This window comes from Erinaceus europaeus, chromosome 2 (genome assembly GCF_950295315.1).
Source record: "Erinaceus europaeus chromosome 2, mEriEur2.1, whole genome shotgun sequence".
NCBI classification, from domain to species: domain Eukaryota; kingdom Metazoa; phylum Chordata; class Mammalia; order Eulipotyphla; family Erinaceidae; genus Erinaceus; species Erinaceus europaeus.
In genome coordinates, this window is record NC_080163.1 from 120,995,412 (window position 1) to 121,018,018 (window position 22,607).

The 22,607-nt window shown below is 44.2% G+C and overlaps 1 protein-coding gene across 1 annotated transcript; it reads left to right on the forward strand.

Moving 5' to 3' along the window:
• Positions 1 to 45: 45 nt before the first annotated feature.
• Positions 46 to 22,607, forward strand: GINS2 (GINS complex subunit 2). Its single transcript, XM_007531569.3, has 5 exons — positions 46 to 182; positions 329 to 443; positions 6,268 to 6,367; positions 21,760 to 21,886; positions 22,089 to 22,607. Exons 1-5 carry the CDS (start codon positions 93 to 95, stop codon positions 22,212 to 22,214), a joined length of 558 nt encoding a protein of 185 aa, XP_007531631.1. The 5' UTR covers positions 46 to 92; the 3' UTR covers positions 22,215 to 22,607.

Consider the following 22,607-nt stretch of genomic DNA (forward strand, 5'->3'; position numbering starts at 1 on the left):
GCTCTCCGATAGGTTTGCCGTGGCTCCTTCCGGCTGGGGGCGGGCCTCAAACTGGTGGCGGGAAAGTAGCTCTGGTGTCTTGTCCTGGGACTATGGACGCGGCAGAAGTGGAATTTTTGGCTGAGAAGGAGCTGGTGACCATTATCCCGAACTTCAGTCTGGACAAGATCTACCTCATCGGGGTGAGCTCTGGAGTGAGCGCCCAGGTGGGCGGGTGGGGCAAATCTGTGTGTCCGTGGGCGGCGCAGGTGCTCACAGGTAGGCGCGGGGAGGCTCCGCGCGGTGCTGTTGCCGCCGCTCCTCTGACCTGACCCTTTCTCCTGGGCAGGGAGACCTGGGCCCCTTCAACCCCGGGCTCCCGGTGCAGGTGCCTCTTTGGCTGGCCATCAACCTGAAGCAGAGACAGAAGTGCCGGCTCCTGCCTCCCGACTGGATGGATGTGGGTAAGTCTGGGGGCGCCTGGATAAGCGCTCCGTTTGGCTTCCCTCTGCGCTCTACAAACTGGGTGATTCTAGTGTCGCTTCTCAGGCAGCAGCCACTGCAGCTGAGGTCACGTGACGATGAAGGTGACTTAGGTGTGTAAGGTGTGTGTGTGTGTGGGGGGGAGTGTTTGTGCAGGCTTGCATCCTGAGAGCTGCATAGGAGGGAATTTCTCCTTTTTTCCTTCCTCTTTTCCTCCTTCCTTCCTTTATATTCACTGTATGCTTTATTTATTTACTGGATAGAGACAGAAAGAAATTGAGAGGGGGAAGGAGAAGATAGAAAGGAAAAGAGGCTGAGAAGCTTTCCAACAGGAGGTGGGGACAAGGGGCTTGAACCTGGGTCCTTGTGCACTGTAATGTGTGCACTTAACCTGGTGTGCCACGGTTCTGACCCTGAGAGAGAGAGTTTTTCATAAAGAATTTCACATGTGAGACAGAAAAACCAAACCACTACTCTGGTACATATGTTTGGGATCCAACCAGGAGTGTTCAGACTGGCATGTCCTGTGCATTACCAGTTGAGCTGTTTTTCCAACCACACTAGAGGTATTTGTTTTCATGTACCCGCCCCCTCCAAAAAGAAAAGAAAAGAAAAAGTGAGGGGGAGTTCATGAGATGAGTCACTGGTAGAGCATGTACTTTAACATGTCCAAGGGCTCAAGTTTGAGCCCTCTGGTCTATGAACACCTGTACTGGGGAGGCCCTACTAGTGGTGGGTCAGTGCTGTGGTGGCTCATTTCTCCTTTCTTCCATGGGGAATTTGTTATGAAAGGTCCCTGCTCATTGCCCAAAGGGCCAATTAAGTCAAGCATCCAGGACTGATGCAAGAAAAACAGTTTTTAATCAGGTGGGTAGCTTCTCCTGAGAAGGCGGCAGGCTTGTATCCCAAAAAACCATTGGGGGTGGGGCGGGCAATAGCAGCAGGTTAAGCGCACATGGCTGCCAAGCACAAGAACTGGCCTAAGGACCCCAGTTCAAGCACACTGGTTCAAGCACCTGGCTCCCCACCTGCAAGGGGCCGGGAGTTTGCTTCACAAGTGGTGAGGCAGGTCTGCAGGTATCTATCTTTCTCTCCCCCTGTCTTCCCCTCCTCTTGATTTCTTTCTGTCCTGTCCGACAACAGCAGCAACAATGACAGCGATAATAACAAGGGCAACAAAAGTGGTATGGCCTCCAGTGGATTTGTAGTGCAGGCACCAAGCCCCAGCAATAACCCTGGAGTCAAAAAAAAAAAAAAAAAGAAGAAGAAAGAAAGGAAGAAAGAAAGAAAGGAAGAAAGAGCGAGCCTTCTTGGGGTGCAAGTGGTAGCACACCTGGTAAAATGCATGAAGTTTTGATCATACTACAACATGGATGGGTCTTGATGACACTGTTGACTGAAATAAGCCAGATAATAGAGGCTACATGATGTATCATTCTGAACAGACAGGGCAAGCACACCCGCAGACATAGTGGTTTAGTGGTTGCCTAGGGATGGAGGTTTAGGAGATGGCAGAGAGATCATGGGGTTCCTTTCTTGGGAGATAAAGTGATAGTTGTACAGCTCTGAATATACTAAAAACCGACTAGTGCATGTAAAAAAAAAAATGGTGATCTGGGAGGTGGCACAGTGGATAAAGCACTGGACTCTCAAGCGTGAAGTCCTGAGTTCTGTCCCCCGCAGCACATGTACCAGAGTGATATCTAATTCTTTTTCTTCTCCTATCTTTGTCATAAATAAATAAAAAAAATATTTTTAAAAACCCATCTGCAGGGGTTGGGTGGTGGCGCAGCAGCAGGTTAAGTGCACGTGGCATGAAGCACAAGGACCAGCCTAAGGATCCCAGTTCAAGCCCTCAACTTTCCACCTGCAAGGGGGGGTGTCGTCTCACAGGTGGTGAAGCAGGTCTGCAGGTGTCTTTCTTTCCCCCTCTCTGTCTTCTCCTCTCTTGGTTTCTCTCTGTCATATCCAACAATGATAGCAGTAACAACCACAATAATAACAACAATAATAAACAACAAGGGCAACAAAAGGGAAAAAATAGTCTCCAGGAGCAGTGGGTTTGTGGTGCAGGCATCAAGTCCCAGTGATAACCTTGGAGGCAAAAAAACAAAAAACAAAAAACACCTGCAGAGGGAAAGCTTTATATGCAGTGAAGTAGGTCTGCAGGTATCTACCTAAAAAAAAAAAAAAAGTCTTTACTAATGAGAGCTAGCATTACTTGGGAACATGTGATATTGGTGATTATGCTCAGGACCACATGTCTACGAGTCCTGTGTTCTGCCACTATGTCGCTACCCCATGGGTCCTGAATTGTACTTTTGTTGTTGTTAGAAAATAGTGAATTACTTACTTTATTTTTATTAGTGACTTAAGTGTTTCATAAAATTATTAAGATTTTAGGGGGTACAACTTCATACCCACACATGTTCAGTGAAAATTCCCACACCCTTCACCAAAGGTCTGTGCCCCTTACCATCATAGTTCTCACAAAGTCCAGTAGACAATTTGGTTACTTTTTTTTTTTTTTTTGCAAGTTCATTGCTTTAGTCCTCTGTATTCCATATATGAGTGGGACCATTTGGTAGTTGTAGTTGTCCTTCACGTTTTATTTTATTTCACCGAACATAATCACCTACAGTTCCATTTTATCCCAGATGATACAATTTCATCATGTATATAATTTCCCCTAATAAGATACAGAGAGAGACATAGGGAATAGAGCACTGCTCAGCTCTGGCTTATGGCTCTGAGGATTGAATCTGGGACCTTGGAGACTCAGGCATGAAAGTCTTTTGCATAACCATTATTTTGTCTCCCCAGCCCCAATCTCATGTTTTTATTTTTATTGAAGAGTTGTATTCTTTTTAAAAAAATACTTATTTTCCCTATTGATATCGTCGTTGGATAAGACAGAGAAATGGAGAGAGGAGGGGAAGACGGGGGAGAGAAAGATAGACACCTGCAGACCTGCTTCACCACCTGTGAAGTGACACCCCTGCAGATGGGGCGCTGGGGGCTTGAACCGGGATCCTTATTCTGGTCCTTGTGCTTTGCGCCATGTGCCCTTAACCCCGTGCACTACTGCCTGACTACTGAAGAGTTGTATTCTATTGAATATATATCCTATAGCTTCTTTCCTGCTTCACCACTCGCAAAGCTTTCCCCCTGCAGGTGGGGACCGGAGGCTTGAACCTGGGTCCTTGCACATTGTAACATGTATGCTCAACCAGGTGCACCACCACCCGGCCTCTCCCATAGCTTCTTTATTCAGTCATTTGTTGATGGGCATTTAGGTTGCTTCCGCTCTTTGCCTATAGGACCTTTGGCTATATGCTTAGGGGTGATACTGTTAGCTTACTTGATATTTCCATTTTGATTTAAGGACTGTCCCGACTGTTTTCTGTAGGAGCTACAGTAGTTTGCATCCCCAATAGTGTATCCGAGTTCCTTTTTCTCTGCATTCTCACCAACACTTGTTATTTCCTGTTTTGTTGGTGTAGCGTTCTGAAAGGTATAAGGCAGTATCTCATTGTGGTTTTAATTTGCATTTCTCTAGTGTTCTGTGGAACACTTTTTTTCATATGTCTGTGGGTCACCTGACTGTCTAAGCAACTGGGATGCTTGCTTTTGTTGTTGTTGAGCTGCATGATTTCTTTATACATTTTTTTATGTCAATCCTTTGTCAGATGTGTGATATGCAAATGTATTCTGCCACTGCTTGGTTGCCTTTGTATCTTTGTGGAAGTTTCTTTTGACATGTAGAAGCTTTTAAATCTGATGTAGTTCCATTTATTTGTTCTCTCTTTAGTTTCTATTTCCCACGGGGTTGAGTCTTAAAATACATCTTTGCTGTTAAGGTTCTGAAGTATTTAACCTGTGTTTTATAGTTTCAGGTTCAGTATCTAAGTCTTTTTATCCAATCTGAGTTCATTTTTTTAAAAAAATACTTATTTATTTGATAGGGACAGACATTGAGATGGAAAGGGGGAGCAGGGAAAGAGAAAGAGACATCTGCAGCACTGCTTCACTGCTCATGAAGCTTCACCCCTGTAGGTGGGGACCAGTGACTTGAACCCAGGTCCTTATGTATGGGAATATGTGCATTCTACCAGGTGCACCACCACCTGGCCCCCCTGAGTTTATTTTTAAGAGATTTATCCATTTATGATAGAGGAGAGAGAACCAGAGCAACACTCTGGCACATGCAATATCAGGGATTAAACCCAGGACCTCATGCCTGAGGCTCCAATACTTTATCCACTTTGGTACTTCCTGGGCCTCAAGTTAATTTTGATGGATGGTGTTAAGTGATGATCTGGTCTCATTCTTTTATACATGGTTGTCAGTTTTTCCAGCACCATTTATTGAAGAGGCTTTTTTTTTTTTTTTTGCCTCCAGGGTTATTGCTGGGGCTCAGTGTGTACACTGTGAATTCACTGCTCCTGGAGGCTATTTTTTCCCTTTTGTTGCCCTTGTTTATTATTGTTGTCATTGTTGTTGGGTAGAGAGAACAGGAAGACGGGGAGAGAAAGATAGACACCTGCTTCACCGCTTGTGAGGTGATGCTCCTGCAGGTGGGGAGCAGGGGACAGGGGCTCAAACCAGGATCCTTGTGTCAGTCCTTGCGCTTCGTGCCATGTATGCTTAACCCACTGTGCTACTGCCCAGACACCATCCCCCCATTCCCCACCCCCCACCCCCTGTCCAAAGAGGCTTTCCTTTCCTTTCTTTTCCCCCATTAGAATAGTTTTGGCTTGCTTCTGGGAATCTCTACTCTGTTCCATTGGTCTAACTGCCTGTTTTTGTTTAAATACTGCAGTTTGTTTTGCCTCCAGTTGCTGGGGCTCAGTGCTGACACTATGAATTCACACCTCCTGGTGGCCATTTTTCCATTTTTTTTTATTTCCATTTTTTATTTGATAGGACAGAGAGAAATTGAGAAGGAAGGGGGTGACAGAAAGGGAGAGCACTGCGCTACCGCCCGACTCCCCCCCAAAAATAAAGGGAGAATGAAAGATAGGCACCTGCGGACCTACCTTACCGCTTGTGAAGTGTCTGACCCTTCCACCCCCACCCCCTGCAGGTAGGGAACAGCAGCTCAAACCCAGGCCCTTGCACAGTTCCTTGAGCTTAATACTGAGCAGTGCTCTGGTAAACAGACAAACAAACAAACAAACAAACCACAGTGGGATAAAGAGGAAGGGAGACAGGCAGAAGAGGAAGGGAGACAGGCAGAAGGGAGACAGGAAGGGAGACAGGCAGACTGGTACGCAGTACCAGTCCATGACCCCCCCACCCCTCCCCAGCAGGTTCTCTCATGTGGTGGCCTGAGACTTGAATCTGGGTCTTTGCACATGGCAATGTGTGCTCTATGGGTTGAGCCACCAGCCACCCCCTAATAAACATTGATTTTTTTTTTTTTTTTTTTTTTACCACTAGATATAGCTGGGGCTTGATGCCATGACAAATCTACTGCTTCCTGTGCCGGTGGCCACATTTTTGTTGTTGATAGAGACAGAAATTGAGAAAGAATGCAACATCCCAGACCTCTAATGTTTAAGAATGACAGAGAACCAGAGCACCACTTGGCATATCTGGAGCCAGGACTCTGTGCTTGCAAATCCTATACACTGCCACTACCACCCTCCCAGGTCACCAGAATCATCTGTTGCTCTGTTTTTGTCTTCCTATGTATTTGCTAGTTGATTGAATAGGCAATTGTAGCCACTTGATAAACTTGGATAATTTGAAAAAGCATTTTAGTTTCGGTGATGGTAAAACATATTCACTTATAAATTTCAGAAAAGTTGGAGAAGATTAGGGATCATGAGCGGAAGGAGGAAACTTTCACCCCAATGCCCAGCCCTTATTACATGGAACTTACGAAACTCCTGTTAAATCAGTAAGTACAGTTCACTTCTTAATGCGCATGTGTAAGAGCAAACTCCCGATTCACTCCCAGTACCTTGACCCTTTTTCGTTCTATGGCCATAACAGGGATAGAGGGTACCCTGGCCATTTGGTCTCTCAGATTGGCAATCTGACAACCCTCGGTGTGCACACAAACATGTGCCTGACATATCCTCTCATTTTTCGTTTGCTCTCCTTATGCTCCCCACCCCTAAAATAAATCAGATTCTTTTCATTTGCTCTCTTGTCTATCACTTGCCACTGGAGTCCAGTGTGAGCCTCTGCCATCATCTCCAACTGTCTCCTTTTTTTTTCTGCCTCCAAGGTTATCGCTGGTGCTCAGTGCCAGTACTATGAATCTACTGCTTCCAGCCTTTTTAAAATTTTTTTTCTGTGGTCCGGGAGGTGGCTCAGTGATTAAGCTTTGGACTGTCAAGCATGAGGTCCTGAGTTCGATCCCCGGCAGCACATGTGCTAGAGTGATGTCTGGTTCTTTCTCTCTCCTGTGTCTCTCATAAATAAATAAAAATCTTTAAAAACATTTTTTTCTTTTCTTTTTTTTTTTTTTAAATTGAATATGACAGAGAAATTGAGAGGAGAGGAAGACAGAAAGATAGACACCTGAAGACCTGCTTCACTGATCGTGAAGTGTCCCACCTACAAATGGGGAGCGGGGCTCTAACCTGGACGCTTCCCCATGGTGTATGCTTAACTAGTATTCCCCCCCCTTTTTTTTTTTTTGAAGATTTATTTATTACAGTTGGGGAGACAGGCTAATGGTTATGCAAAAGACTTTCATGTCTGAGGCTCTGAGGTCTCAGGTTCAATTCCGCAATACCTCCATAATCCAGAGCTGAGCAGTGCTCTGGTCTCTATCTCTCTTATTAAAATAATAAAATACAGATTTACTACATATAAGAGTGAGAAAGAAAGCATCACTCTGGTATATGTGGTGCCAGGGACTAAACTGGAACCTCAGGCATGAAGGTTTGACACTCTACCAGTTGAGTCATTTCCCCAGCTGCTGTTCCTCTCCTCTCCCCTCCCCTCCCCTCCCCTCCCCTCCCCTCTCTTCTCTTCTCTTCTCTTCTCTTCTCTTCTCTTCTCTTCTCTTCTCTTCTCTTCTCTCCTCTTTTTTCTCCTCCCCTCCCCTCCCCTCTCTTCTCCTCTTCTCTTTTTTTCTCCTCCCCTCCTCTTCCCTTTGATGTATTTGTTTATGAGAGAAAGGGAGAGAGAAATGAAGTATTACTCTGGTACCTGTATTTCCAGGGATCAAACTTGGGACCTCATATCTGTGAGTCCAACATTGGATCCACTGTGCCACCTTCTGGATCACTGCATAGTTTTCCTTTCTCTCTCTCTCTCTCTCTCTCTCTCTCTCTCTCTCTCCCTCCCTTTCTCCCTCTCCCTCTCCCTCCTGTTGCCACCAGAGTTAGCAACAAAACACTGGAGCTCAGTGCCTGCCTGACTACACTGCTCCCAGTGTCCATTATTTCCTTCCTTTTGCTTTTTGATAGAGAAGGAGAGAGATAAAAAGACACCTGTAGCACTGGTCTATCACTTTCGAAGTTTCTGGGCCCTAACAAATGATAACATGTGTTCTGCTAGGTGAGTTACCCACAATCTGGCCTCTCTATTCTTTTTCTTAATTGCAAATGTTCTATTAGGATGGCTTAACCCCTTTCCCTTCTCTGAGTCTGTGTGCACTGTAGTTCTTGCCTCTGCCTTTTTTTTTTTTTTTTAATTTTAATTTTAATTTTTTTTCCCTCCAGGGTTATTGCTGGGCTCGGTGCCTGCACCATGAATCCACTGCTCCTGGAGGCCATTTATTCCCCCTTTTGTTCCCCTTGTTGTTGTAGCCTCACTGTGGTTATTATTATTGCCATTGTTGATGTTGTTCGTTGTTATATAGGACAGAGAGAAATGGAGAGAGGAGGGGAAGACAGAGGGGGAGAGAAAGATAGACACCTGCAGACCTGCTTCACCGCCTGTGAGGTGACTCCCCTGCAGGTGGGGAGCCGGGGGCTCGAACCGGGATCCTTATGCCGGTCCCTGCGCTTTGCGCCACATGCGCTTAACCCACTGCGCCACCGCCCGACCCCCTCCTCTGCCTTTCTTATACCTCTGACTTTAAGCCATAGGAAAAGCCCACTCATGGCAAAAGCATAGTGACTTCCTGTCTCTCTCTATCCAGTCTAGGTCCCTTGCAGCTGCTTATTCATCCCTGTCCTTCAGCAGGAGTGGTCTTTTCAAGATAAAGCTAACTTGGGATTTCTTGCTCCTTGGAACCTTTCCAGGGTTCAGTCTGAAGTGTTGAGCGTGGAATTCAAAGCACTGCACAGCCTGGTTTCCCCCTCTTTTCTCTCAGCTCTCTCACTATGCATCCCTCTGACTCTCTTGTCCTAGGCTCACGCAGGCCTCCTTTAAGTCTTCACATTTAGCACATTCCTCGGGGTTTCCTGATCTCTCCTTTGGTTCAGCAGGGCTGCTGCTCTCCCACCAAAGGGTATCTGTCCTTTTGCTACCTCTATACCTTCACAGTATTTGTCAGTTGTAGTTTTCTGATCACTTGTCTGCCTCTGTTCTTCCTCCTGACCCCCTGCTGCCTGCCCTGACTGGCAGGGACTGTCTTGTGTGCACTAGCATAGTGCCTGGACTCAGATGTTTGCTGAATGAATGATGAAGTCAGTGCAGGAAGCAGATAGGTGTGGATAAGAACTTTTCTTGGAGCAACTATAGAAGCCAGACCTCCCACCTTCTGCACCCCAAAATGACCCTGGGTCCATACTCCCAGAGGGTTAAAGAATAGTAAAGGGGGTCAGGTGGTAGCGCAGCGGGTTAAGTGCATGTGGCGCAAAAGCACAAGGACCAACGTAAGGATCCCAGTTCAAGCCCCAGCTCCCCACATGTAGGGGGGTTGCTTCACAGGCAGTGAAGCAGGTCTGCAGGTGTCTATCTTTCTCTCCCCCTCTCTGTCTTTCCCTCCTCTCTCCATTTCTCTCTGTCCTATCCAACAACATCAATAACAACAACAATAATAACCACAACAAGGATAAAAAAGCTAGAGCAACAAAAGGGAAAAAAAAAAAAAAGCCTCCAGGAGCAGTGGATTCATGGTCAGACACCCAGCCCCAACAATAGCCCTGGAGGCAAAAAAACAAAACAAAACTAGGGAAGCTATTGGGAGGGAATGGGATATGAATTCTGGTAGTGGGAATTGTGTGGAGTTGTATCCCTCTTATCCTATGGACTTGTCAATGTTTCCATCTTATAAATAAAATAATAAAATATTCCCCCCCCCAAAAAAAAAAAAACAACTTTGTTTGGATACTTACAATGTAATGTGCAAAGTATCCAAAATTTTAAAAGTTTTTTTTTTTTCTTTGCCATTAGTGCTATTGCTGAGCCTCTGTCTGCCTGATTTCACTCCTGGTGATCTCAATCTCTCTCTCTCTCAGTGTGAGAGGCAGGAAGAGAGGGACAGAGAAATGAGAGATCCCACAGCATTGCTCCACCACTTGTGAAGCTTTTCCCCATGCAGGTACTGCAGTGTGGTGGCCAAGGACTCAAACCCAGGTCCTTGTGTGTGGTAAAGTGGGTGCTTTACTAGGTGAGCTTTCTCCTAGCCCCTCATTTATATTTTTATTGCTAGAGAAGGAGAGAACCAGAGCATCAGTCTGTGCCAGAGATAGAGTTGAGGATTCCCATCTTGCTGCCTGCTGCACCACTTCCAAGGCTGTGTTTAATTTAAGATGTATGTTGTTTTGACTAATTTATTAGTGAGAGTAGGGGAAGGAGAACCAGAGCACTACTCTGGCACACACTTGACCCTGGAGCTCTAACTTAGGACTGTCAGGTTTGAGAGTTCAGTGCTTTATTCACTGCACCACCTCTTAGACCCCTCATTTATTTATTTATTTTTTGTTGTTTTCGATGGGTTATGTTGTTTTCTCCGGGCTGGCTTCACGGGCAGGTAACAGACGACCAGGGACTCATAGTTGAGCTGTAGGCAGTATCTTTATTCATGCAGGACGCAGCACAATCTAAGACGAGCTAAGCTAAACTCAAGGTAAAGTACTCTAAAACTCACAATGCTGTCTTTATATATACTTGCCAAGTAGGGTGGAAACAGGATGTGACATAGAGAGGGTGGAGAGAAAAGTGACTGGTAAAAATCAGAGTGTGACAAGGAGGGGATCAGGGTGTGACAAGGAGGGGGGGTGGAGCAAAAACATATCATGAAACAGTGGGGATTGAACCAATGCCCTGGAGGGAGGTGCTTGTTAACAGCGGTTATATAAATAGAATGAAGTGGTTATGTAAATAGAATAGTGTTAAGCAGGGGGGATTTAAACCAAATGAAACAGAAGGGGTCTCATGCATACCAACAATTTTTTAAATTTCTTTTTTGTATATTTATTCCCTTTTGTTGCCCTTGTCTTACTGTTGTAGTTATTATTGTTGTTGTCATTGATGTCGTCGTTGGATAGGACAGAGAGAAATGGAGAGAGGAGGGGAAGACGGGGAGAGAAAGACAGACACCTGCAGACCTGCTTTACTGCCTGTGAAGCGATCTCCCTGCAGGTGGGGAGCCTGATTCGAACTGGGATCCTTATGCCGGTCCTTGCGCTTTGCGCCACGTGTGCTTAACCCGCTGCGCTACCGCCTCACTCCCCCCTCATTTATTTTTTATGACACAGAGAGAAACCAGAGCACTGCTCATCTTGGGCATACACAGTGCCAGGAATCAAACCTGGGACGTCAGGCATGCAGATCCTGTGCTCTGTTATCCTGTGCTGTCTCTTCAGCCCTTATGCTTTTTTGGTGCTCTGATAGGGGTTGAACTCAGAGCCTTACACATGTACCCTATCACTGCTTCACCAACCCTTCTCCCACCCATGGTCCCTGAACACTCCCCCCTGCCCCTTATATCAAGAGCACTGCTTGGTTATGTCTTCTCGTGGTAACAGAGATTGAACTGCACCCTGGAACCCCAGGCGTGAAGGTCTCTGTATAGCCATTATGCTCTCTCACTGGCTACCTCCCAGCCCCCATTTTGTTACTGTGGGGTTTTTTGTTTGTTTGTTTTTGCTGAAGCTTCTTGCCTGTGTGATCCCACTGTACCTGATACTCCCCCCGCCCCAATATAGAGGGTGAGAGAAAGAAATAGAGACACCACAGCGCAGCTCTACTGTTGTGACGCTTCCCCCTTCTTGGTGTTCCCATGTGGTACTGGGGGCTCGCATGCATGGTTAAGTGTGTTCTCTGTTGGGTGAGCCATCTCCTGTGTGATTTTTTTTTTTCCCTGAATTTTTTTTTCTACTAAGGTTATCATTGGGGATTATTGCCTGCATAATTTCACCACTCCTGGCAACCTCCTTTTTTTTCTTTTTGATAGAGAAGAGAAACTGAGAGATACCACAGCACTGCACCACCACAAGTGAAGCTTCCCTCCCCACTGCCCGTCGACATACTTATCTTATGTGGTGCATCAGGGCCTGAAACCTGGGTTCTAGTCCATTGTAACGTGTCTCCTGTACTTGATGAACCAACTCCTGACCCCCTGAACACTGTTTAATTGATGGATTCAAGAGCATAGCTACAATAAAATTGGGAGGATCCCTACTGTCTATTGGAGAGGATAGGATAGGCCAAGACTGACTCAAGGGTGGGTACTGCTAGTTTCAAGAGACAATCTGGGGCACAGAACATGGCCTTATCCTTAAGATGCTCTGAGGCTGCAGTTTCCAGTGCACAGGGCGTTTCACTGGAGAAGCCACATAGACTTGAGCTCCCATTTCCCTGTAGAGGTGCGACACGATCTTGATAACCAGTAGTGGTTCTGCTGCAGTGTGGAAAATGTTGTTTCAAATACACAGGATGCAGCCCTAGTGCCTGGTGGATCCCTGTCTCCAAAAGCGAAGGGGGAATGTGACTAGGGGAGTGGACTGGGTCTGGAGAACGCGTGGAGGTGTGACAGCACTGCGAGGTGTCTGGCAGAGCTGACTGAGCACACAGAGGAGGATGTGAGGGATTCTGTGGAAGGTGTTCAGGTTGGGAGTGTCAGCTGCTGGAACTGAGAGCCTGCTGGATGGAAGGCGGTGGGGAGAATCTAGAAGCAGAGGTGAGGGCCCATCTTTTGCTTTGGAAGCTCAGTCATTATGTATGCAGTTCCTACTGAAAACCTAGTTTTTTAATTCTTTATAATTCAGTGAGCCAAAGGGTCTAATTTCACCTTTGTTCTACAGTTCAGTTAACATGAAGCTGGGGTCCTTTGTTGTTGACTGTGCTGTTCAGAGTGTTAGATCCAAATGTTTGGGCCTGAAATGAAATCCACTAGCTACATTTTATACCACTATTTTTCCATTGAGGAATCACGAGCTAATTTTAGCATAGGGACAACTGTCAGCTTGCCCTGGAATACCTGGCAATGCATGATAGGGCTTTGGCTTTTATCTTCTAGTTTGTCTTCCATCAAAGGTTAGTTGAAAACTTGTCTCCCATATGAAGGTTCTTACTGCCTCTCATTCTCACCCGTTTTAGACTTAACTGATTTTGATACGCTTAGTTCATGCAGTTTTGTAATTTGTTCTGCGATTTATGTAAATGTGTTTTTGCTTCGTCTACGCAGTGGGACATCACCTGTCCTTCAGGGCTTTGTTGAGGGTAGAGGCGCAGAGCAGTGCCCAGTAGAACTGTCATCTTCTTTCCTTGGTAGTTCATAAGCCTTTGAATAAACGGTGGAGCATGAGTCACAAAAGTCATAACCTGGGAGTCGGGCGGTAGCCCAGTGGGTTTAGCGCACGTGGTGTGAAGCCCAAGGACCAGCATAAGGATCCCGGTTCAAGCCCCCGGCTCCCCACCTGCAGGGGAGTCGCTTCACAGGCCCTGAAGCAGAACTGCAGGTGTCTGTCCTTCTCTCCCCCTCTCTGTCTTCCCCTCCTCTCTCCATTTCTCTCTGTCCTATCCAACAACAATGACATCAATAATAACAATAATAACTACAACAATAAAACAACAAGGGCAACAAAAGGGAATAAGTAAATGAATAAATTTAAAAAAAAAATCGTAACCTGTGGTCCAGGAGGTGGCACAGTGGATAAAGCACAGGACTCTCAAGCATGAAGTCCTGAGTTCAATCCCCAGCAGCACATGTACCAGAGTGATGTCTGGATCTTTCTCTCTCCTCCTATGTTTCTCATTAATAAATAAATAAAATCTTTTAAAAAAAAAGTGTCCTTGTGACAGTCCTTGAGAAATTCAGTCCAGTGAAGCCCAGAACACTCATCTGTCCTGAGACCCTTATACCACCTAGAGCTTACCTTCAGATACCTAGCATTTTGGGTGAAGAGAAGGGCTTATAGCAGAATTCTGTTGCCATCATTTTTTTTTTTTTTATTGCTGCTAGGGTTATTACTGGGGCACAATGCCTGTACAACGAATCCAGTGTTCCCAGTGGCCAGATTTTTTTCTTCTTCTTTTTTTTTTAAATAATTTATTTCTTTATTGGGGAATTAATGCTTTACATTCAACAGTAAATACAATAGTTTGTACATGCATAACATCCCCCAGATTCCCATTTAAAAATACAACCCCCACTATTTCATTCATCATTTTTCATGGACCTGTATTCTTCCCACCCACCCCAGAGTCTTTTATTTTGGTGTAATACTCCAATTCCATTTCAGGTTCGACTTGTGTTTTCTTTTCTGGTCTTGTTTTTCAACTTCGGCCTGAGAGTGAGATCATCCCATATTCATCCTTCTGTTTCTGACTTATTTCACTCAACATGATTTTTTCAAGGTCCATCCAAGATCGGCTGAAAACGGTGACATCACCATTTTTTACAGCTGAGTAGTATTCCATTGTGTATATATACCACAACTTGCTCAGCCACTCATCTGTTGTTGGACACCTGGGTTGCTTCCAGGTTTTGGCTATTACAAATTGTGCTGCCAAGAATATATGTGTACACACATCTTTTTGGATGGATGTGTTGGGTTCCTTAGGATATATCCCCAGGAGGGGAGTGCAGGGTCATAGGGTAGGTCCATTTCTAGCCTTCTGAGAGTTCTCCAGACTGTTCTCCACAGAGGTTGGACCAATTGACATTCCCACCAGCAGTGCAGGAGGGTTCCTTTGACCCCACACCCTCTCCAGCATTTGCTGCTGTTACCTTTTCTGATGTATGACATTCTCAGAGGAGTGAAGTGATATCTCATTGTTGTCTTGATTTGCATTTCTCTGACAGTCAGAGACTTGGAACATTTTTTCATGTGTTTCTCTGCCTTTTGGATCTCTTCTGTGGTGAATATTCTGTCCAAGTCCTCCCCCCATTTTTGGATGGGGTTATTTGTTGTCTTGTTGTTGAGTCTGGCAAGCTCTTTATATATATTGGTTATTAAACTCTTATCTGATATATGGCATGTAAAGATCTTCTCCCATTCTGTGAGGGGTCTCTTGGTTTGGGTAGTGGTTTCTTTTGCTGTGAAGAAGCTTTTTAATTTGATGTAGTCCCATAGGTTTATACTTGCCTTAGTCTTCTTTGTAATTGGATTCGTTTCATTGAAAATGTCTTTAAAATTTATGCGGAAAAAAGTTCTGCCAATATTTTCCTCTAAGTATCTGATAGTTTCTGGTCTAACATCCAAGTCCTTGATCCACTTGGAATTTACTTTTGTATTTGGTGAAATACAGTGATTCAGTTTCATTCTTCTGTATGTTTCAACCCATTGTTTCCAATACCATTTGTTGAAGAGACTCTGCTTTCCCCATGTAATAGTCTGGGCCCCTTTGTCAAAGATTAGATGTCCATACGTGTGGGGCCTCATTTCTGGGCTCTCAATTCTATTCCACTGGTCAGTGTGTCTGTTCATGTTCCAATACCAAGCAGTTTTGATGACAGTGGCCCTATAATACAGTTTGAGATCTGGGAGTGTGATGCCTCCGGTTCTGTTCTTTTTTCTCAAGATTGTTTTGGCAATTTTAGATCTTTTCTGGTTCCAGATAAACATTTGTAGCATTTTTTCTATTCTCCTAAAAAATGTGCTTGGGATCTTGATGGGGATAGCATTAAATTTGTAGATGGCTCTGGGTAATATATTCATTTTGATGATGTTAATTCTTCCAACCCATGAACATGGAATATCTTTCCACTTCTTTGTGTCTCTTTCAATTTCTTTGAGTAGTGACTCATAATTTTCAGTATACAAGTCTTTCACTTCTTTGGTTAAGTTTACTCCTAGATATTTTATTGTTTTTGTTGCTATAGAAAAAGGAACTGATTTCTGGATTTCAATTTCTTCTAACTTAGTGTTTGCATAGAGGAATGCCACTGACTTTTGAATGTTAATTTTATAGCCTGACACCTTACTGTATTGCCTGATGATATCCAAAAGCTTCTTGCTGGATTCCTTAGGTTTTTCCATGTATACTACCATGTCATCTGCAAATAAGGAGAGTTTGACTTCTTCTCTTCCAATCTGTATGCCTTTAATTCCTTGCTCCTGCCTGATTGCTATGGCAAGAACTTCCAACACTATGCTGAATAGTAATGGTGATAGTGGGCAGCCCTGTCTAATACCTGATCTGAGTGGAAATGCTTCCAGTTTTTCACCATTGAGTATGATGTTGGCTGTAGGTCTGCTATATAGAGACTCCACTATCTTCAGGAATTTTCCATCTATTCCCATTTTTTGTAGTGTTTTGATCATAAAGGGATGTTGTATTTTGTCAAAGGCTTTCTCTGCATCTATTGATATGACCATGTGGTTTTTGGTCTTGCTTTTGTTGATGTGGTGGATCACATTGATTGATTTACATATATTAAACCAACCTTGCATGCCTGGGATAAACCCCACTTGGTCATGATGAACAATCTTTTTGATATACTGCTGTATCCGGTTGGCTAGAATTTTGTTCAATATTTTCGCATCTATGTTCATCAGAGATATTGGTCTGTAGTTTTCTTTTTTGGTTGTGTCCCTGTCTGCTTTTGGTATCAGGGTGATGTTGGCTTCATAGAAGCTGGCAGGGAGTATTCCAGTGTCTTCAATCTTCTGGAAGACTTTTAAAAGTAGAGGTATTAGTTCTTCTTTGAAAGTTTTGTAGAATTCATTTGTAAAACCATCTGGCCCAGGACTTTTATTTTTGGGAAGATTTTTGATAACTGTTTCAATTTCATTAGCTGTGATGGGCCTGTTCATGTTATCCACTTCCTCTTGACTTAGTTTTGGAAGTTGGTAGGTATCTAGGAAATCATTCATTTCTTCCAGGTTCTCTAGCTTGGTGGCATATAGTTGTTCATAGAAGCCTCGCATGATATGTTGAATTTCTGCAGTGTCTGTTGTGATATCTCCTCTTTCATTTACTATCCGATTTATTTGGGTCTTCTCCCTTTTTTGTTTTGTGAGTCTGGCTAAAGGTTTGTCGATTTTGTTTACTCTTTCGAAGAACCAACATTTACTTTCATTGATCTTTTGTATGGTTTTCCTATTCTCAGTGTTATTTATTTCTGCCCTAACTTTAGAGATTTCTGTCCTTCTGGTTGCTTTAGGATTCCTTTGTTGTTGTTCTTCTTCTAGGTCTTTAAGATGTGCAATCAGGCTGTTTATTTGTGCCTTTTCTTGTTTCCTAATGTGTGCTTGTATAGCTATGAACTTCCCTCTTAGGACTGCTTTAGCTGTGTCCCAAATATTTTGATAGCTTGTGTCTTCATTTTCATTGAACTCTCAAAACATTTTGATTTCTTCCTTGATTTCCTCTTTGACCCAGAAGTTGTTAAGAAGTGTACTGTTGAGCTTCCACATTTTGGCACTGTTACTAATCTTTTGTTGATTGTTAAGTGTTAGTTTAATTCCACTGTGGTCTGAGAAGATGCTTGGGATGATTTCAGTGCTCTTGAATTGGCTGATGCTGTCTCTGTAGCCTAACATATGGTCTATCCTTGAGAATGACCCATGTGGATTTGAGTAAAATGTGTATTCCAGTTTCTTGGGATGAATGACTCTGAAAATGTCCAATAGTTCTAGTTTATCTATCTCTTCATTTAGCTCCCTTATGTCTTTACTGATTTTCTGCCTGGATGATCTGTCAAGTTGAGATAGTGGGGTGTTGAAGTCTCCTACTATGATTGTGTTACTGTAAATATATTGCTGTAGCTCTTTCAGTAGAAGTTTGATGTATTTAGATGGCTTCTCATTGGGTGCATAGATATTAATAATTGTTAAGTCCTCTTGATTGACTGATCCTCTGAGCATTAAGTAGTGTCCATTCCTATCTTTTTTAATCTTATCTATTTTAAAGTCTATCATGTCAGATATGAGAATAGCTGTTCCTGCCCTTTTTTGTGGGCCATTGGCTTGAATGATAGTTTTCCATCCTTTCACTTTAAGTCTGTGTTTGTCTTGTTGAGTTAGGTGAGTTTCCTGTAGACAACATATTGTTGGGTTGTGTTTTCTGATCCATCTTCCTACTCTTTGTCTTTTAATAGGTGAATTCAGGCCATTGACATTTATTGATATCAAAGATTGAAGATATTTTAACGCCATTCTTGTAGAGTTTTAGAGTGTTTTGATATATGTCCTATTTGTGGTGGTCTGGTTGTTTATAGGAGACCTTTCAGAACTTCTTTCAGGGCAGGCTTGGTGATGGTTGCTTACTTCAACTGTTGCTTGTCTGAGAAGGTTTTGATGCTTCCATCTTGTCTGAATGACAGTCTAGCAGGATGTAGTATTCTTGGCTGAAAGCCTTTCTCATTGAGCACTCGATAGATATCTTGCCATTCTCTTCTGGCCTGTAGTGTTTGTATGGAGAAGTCTGCTGCTAATCTTATGGATTTTTCCTTTGTAGGTGACTCTTTGTTTTTCTCTTGCAGCCTTGAGGATCCTTTCTTTATCCTTATTCCTTTCCAATCTAAGTATGACATGTCTTGGTGTCTTTAGGTCTGGGTTAATTCTGTTTGGGACCCTCTGGGCTTCTTGAATCTTTATGTCTTTGGTGTTGTCTAGACTAGAGAAATTTTCAGCTATTATGGCCTGGAGAACGCTTTCTTCCTCCCCTTCTCTTTCTTCCTCTGGTAAGCCAATAATGCGTATATTGTTTCTTTTGAAGTCATCCCATAGGACTCTGTTGTTGTTTTTAGCATCTCTTAATCTCTTTTTGAGATCTCTTACTTCTTTTTTAGTTGTCTCTAATTCATCCTCAATCTTGCTAATTCTGTTTTCAGCCTCATAGATTCTATTCTCTCTGCCCTCTACTGTTTTCTGGAGTTCATCTATTTTGTTGCCCTGCTCTGATACTGTTTTAGCTTGTCCAGCTAGTTGCCTTCTTAGCTCAGCAATTTCAGCTTTCAGCTCTCTAATAACCATGAGATAATTAGAATTTTCTTCCATTTTCTCATTTGTTGTTCCTGCATTTCTGATTACAATTTTTTCAAATTCTTTACTCACTCCTATTATTATTTCCTTAGCTAATGTTTGGATGTTGAACTCGTTGTTTTGTGCTTCACCCTCTGGAGGACTTTTAGCTGGACTCTTGTCCTGGTTCGAGTCTCCAATATTTTTTCTTGTTGTTTTAACCATTTTATATATGTTAACAGTTTTTTCAATCCCTGAGTTGGAGCTCAGTGGTGTAAAAGCCTCTTTTTTTTTTTTCTTCCCTGTAGGCTATGGGAGCCTGAGGGCTTTTAAACTATCAATAGGCTTCTTAGCTTAATCACTGACTCCTGACCAAGAGATAAAGCAGGGTGTGGCAGAGATAATCCAGTGGTTATGCAAAGAGACTTTCACAGCCCCTCAGCTATGCCACCGAGGTATAGGTCTTCTCCTGAGTTTTCCGGTTAGATCTCTGTCCCCTGGTGTCCCTCCCTGTTGCTGCTCCAGATTCTGAGGGTAGTAGCAATGGAGACTCAGAGTTGCACTTGGTGAGTCTCTGGGGAGTCCTTTCCTCCCTTCAGCTGTCCCCTTGTTGGTGGTGCAGACTGGAGGTGGTGTCTCAACTGATAAACTGCTGAACTGTTAGCAGTCACTTAATCTCTCCTTAGGCCCCTCTCTCCTCTCTGTCACCAGCCACGCGTGTTTGTACTCACGGGTGATTTACTGGGTTCCTGTGGTCATTCTAGTCCTGTCTTGTTTCGGTCCGGGTGGTCTCCTTTGGTATTCCTAGTTGATCCGGGAGAGGAGAGGAGAGGAGAGAAAGCGATCTGCTGCTCGTAGCTCCGCCTCCGGAAATCATCTTCTTTTTTTTTAACCAGAGCACACTGCTCAGCTCTGGTTTATGGTGGTGGTGGGGTGGATTGAACCTGGGACTTTGGAGCCTCAGGCATGAGAGTCTGTTTGCATAACCATTATGCTATCTACCCTCTGCCCCAGATTTTTTCTTTCTCTTCTTTTTTCTCTTTTCTTCTCTTTCCTTTTCTTTTTCCTTGATAGGGCAGAGAAATTGAGAGGGGAGGGGGAGATAATAGAGAGACATCTGCAACCTGCTTCTCCACTTGTGAAATGTCCCCCCAGCAGGTGGGGACTAGGGGCTTGAACCTGGGTCCGTACAAATGGTAACATGTGTGCTTAACTGAATTTGCCACTGCCCTGTTCCCCTGTCACCAAACTGTAAACTACTACTTTTTTTTTTTTTTTTTTTTTACATTTTAAAGCTGAAAACCAGGGACACAGGAGATAGCTCAGCACGTAAATTGCACACTTTCCCATGCATGAGCTTCTCACTAGGCTCAAACCCTGGCACCACATGGGAGTACCATTGATGGCATCAAGGGAACACCACAGATGGTGGAGTGGTGCTATGGCATCCCTCTTCTCTCTAAACATGTAAGAAGTTTAGGCCAGGGGGTCGGGCAGTGTTGCAGTGGGTTACGTGTGCATGGCACAAAGCACAAAGACTGGTATAAGCATCCTGGTTCGAGCCCCCAGCTCCCCACCTGCAGGGGGGGGTTGCTTCATAAGCAGTGAAACAGGTCTGCAGGTATCTATCTTTCTCTCCCCGTCTCTTTCTTCTCTCGATTTCTCTCTGTCCTATTCAACGACAACAACATCAATAACAACAACAATAACCACAACAATGATGAAACAACAATGGCAACAAAAGGGAGAAAGAAAGCCTCCTGGAGCAGTGGATTTGTGGTGCAGGCACCGAGCCCCCGTGATAACGCTGGAAGCAAAAAAAAAAAAAAAAAGTTTGGGCCACAAGCCTGAACAGTGGTGTAGTGTGACTGGTCGAGCATAGTTACCATGTGCACAGATCTGGGTTCAAGCTCCTGGTTCCCATCTGCAGGGGTGAAACTTCACGAGTGATGGAGCAGTGCTACAGTTCTCTCTCTCTTTCATCTCCTCCTTCCTTCTCAATTTCTCTGCCTTATCAAAAGAAAAAAGTGGCCACCAGGAATGGTGAATTTGTCACAAAGGCACTGAGCCCCAGTTGCAATAAAAAAAAAAGGGGGGAGTCGGGTGGTAGCGCAGCGGGTTAAGCGCATGTGGCACAAGGCGCAAGGACCAGCATAAGGGTCTGGGTTCCAGCCCCCGGCTCCCCACCTACAGGGGAGTTGCTTCACAAGCGGCGAAGCAAGTCTGCAGGTGTCTTTCTTCCCCTCTCTGTCTTCCCCTCCTCTCTCTATTTCTCTCTGTCCTATCCAACAACAATGACATCAGTAACAACAGCAATAATAACTACAGCAATTAAACAAGGGCAACAAAAGGGAATAAATATTTTTTTAAAAATTTTTTAAAAAATGGGCCAGGAAGGTCAGTGAGATTGCATATGTGGGAGCCCAGGGTTTATTCTCTGGTACTACATGGAAAAAAAAAAAACAAAGACAAAACAAAACAAGCAAACAAAAACAGAAAAAGGGCCAAGGAGATAGCAGAATGGTATGCAACTAGATTTTCATGCCTAAAACTCCCAAAGTCTCATGCTCAGTCCTTGGCAACACCGTAAGAAAGAGCTGAATAGTGTTCTAGCAAAAGAAAAGCAGAAAGAAAATTCAAAACTAACTAGATTTGTTAATAAATAACTAAAATATTTCATGAGCTAGAGACCAGGGCAGCACTCTGACAAACACAGTGCTAGAGATCAAACTATGCAAGTCCAGGGCTCTAGCATTGTACCACCTCCCCAGCTGCCATAAATAAATCTTTGAAAAAACAGAACTGGAGAGAGGGGAAGAGCAAGCACAGTAGTTTATGAAATAGACTTTCATGCCTGAGGCTCTGTTGTCCCCAGGTTCAATCCCCAACACCACCATAAGCTAAAGTTCATCCAAAAAATAAGATTTTAGAAAAAGAAAAATGGAAGAAAGGCACAGCTCCTTCTGGCTGGACGGTGCTATAGTTGAGAAGTACCTCCTTATTTATTTTCGCCTCTTGTTTCCTTTAGCGCTTCAGACAACATCCCGAAGGCAGATGAGATCCGGACGCTGGTCAAGGATATGTGGGACACTCGCATAGCCAAACTCCGGGTGTCTGCTGACAGCTTTGTGCGGCAACAGGAGGCTCACGCCAAGGTGGGTCCTGACGCGACTCCCACACCTGCACATGCTCAGTGCGCCCAGGCTGACGGAGTAGGGGCCACACTCGCTGTGCCATGAATGCATGCGCTCTCCCTCCCTCCCCAACTCGCTGGCTTGTTTTCACTCAGTCGCCTCACTGTTTTCTCAAAAGCCCAACTTGCCAAGCCAACCCCGTCTATTTTCTCTTGTGTTTTAGCTGGATAACTTGACCCTGATGGAGATCAACACCAGTGGGGCTTTCCTCACACAAGCGCTCAATCACATGTACAAACTCCGCACAAACCTGCAGCCTTCCCAGAGCACCCAGTCTCAGGACTTCTAGAAAAAGACCTTTGCTTGATCTGTCAGTGACCTTGCGGTCCAGGGGCAGGAGGCTTGCCGGCTGGTGTGCGAGTGCTTAGGACAGGAGCAAGGCACTCAGTTCTAAAACCATCTGTGAACTTTACATTCCTGTCATGAAGCAACGAATGCGTTCCTGCAGTTTCGGAAAGCTACAGATATGTGCTGAGCAATTCTTCGGGACATTCTTTAATTCCACATCTCTTTCTAAAAACCAGTTGTTCTTTTATGGGGGAAAGAAAAGACCTTAGGCAAAACAAGTGATTTTCTTTAGCAGAGCCCCAGGTCTTATATTGACTGTGGTGCAGACTAGTGTTCCCTACTGTCAGGTGTTCCTTTTAAAAGGTAGAGGGGAGGAGTGCTAAGAGTCCCTTCT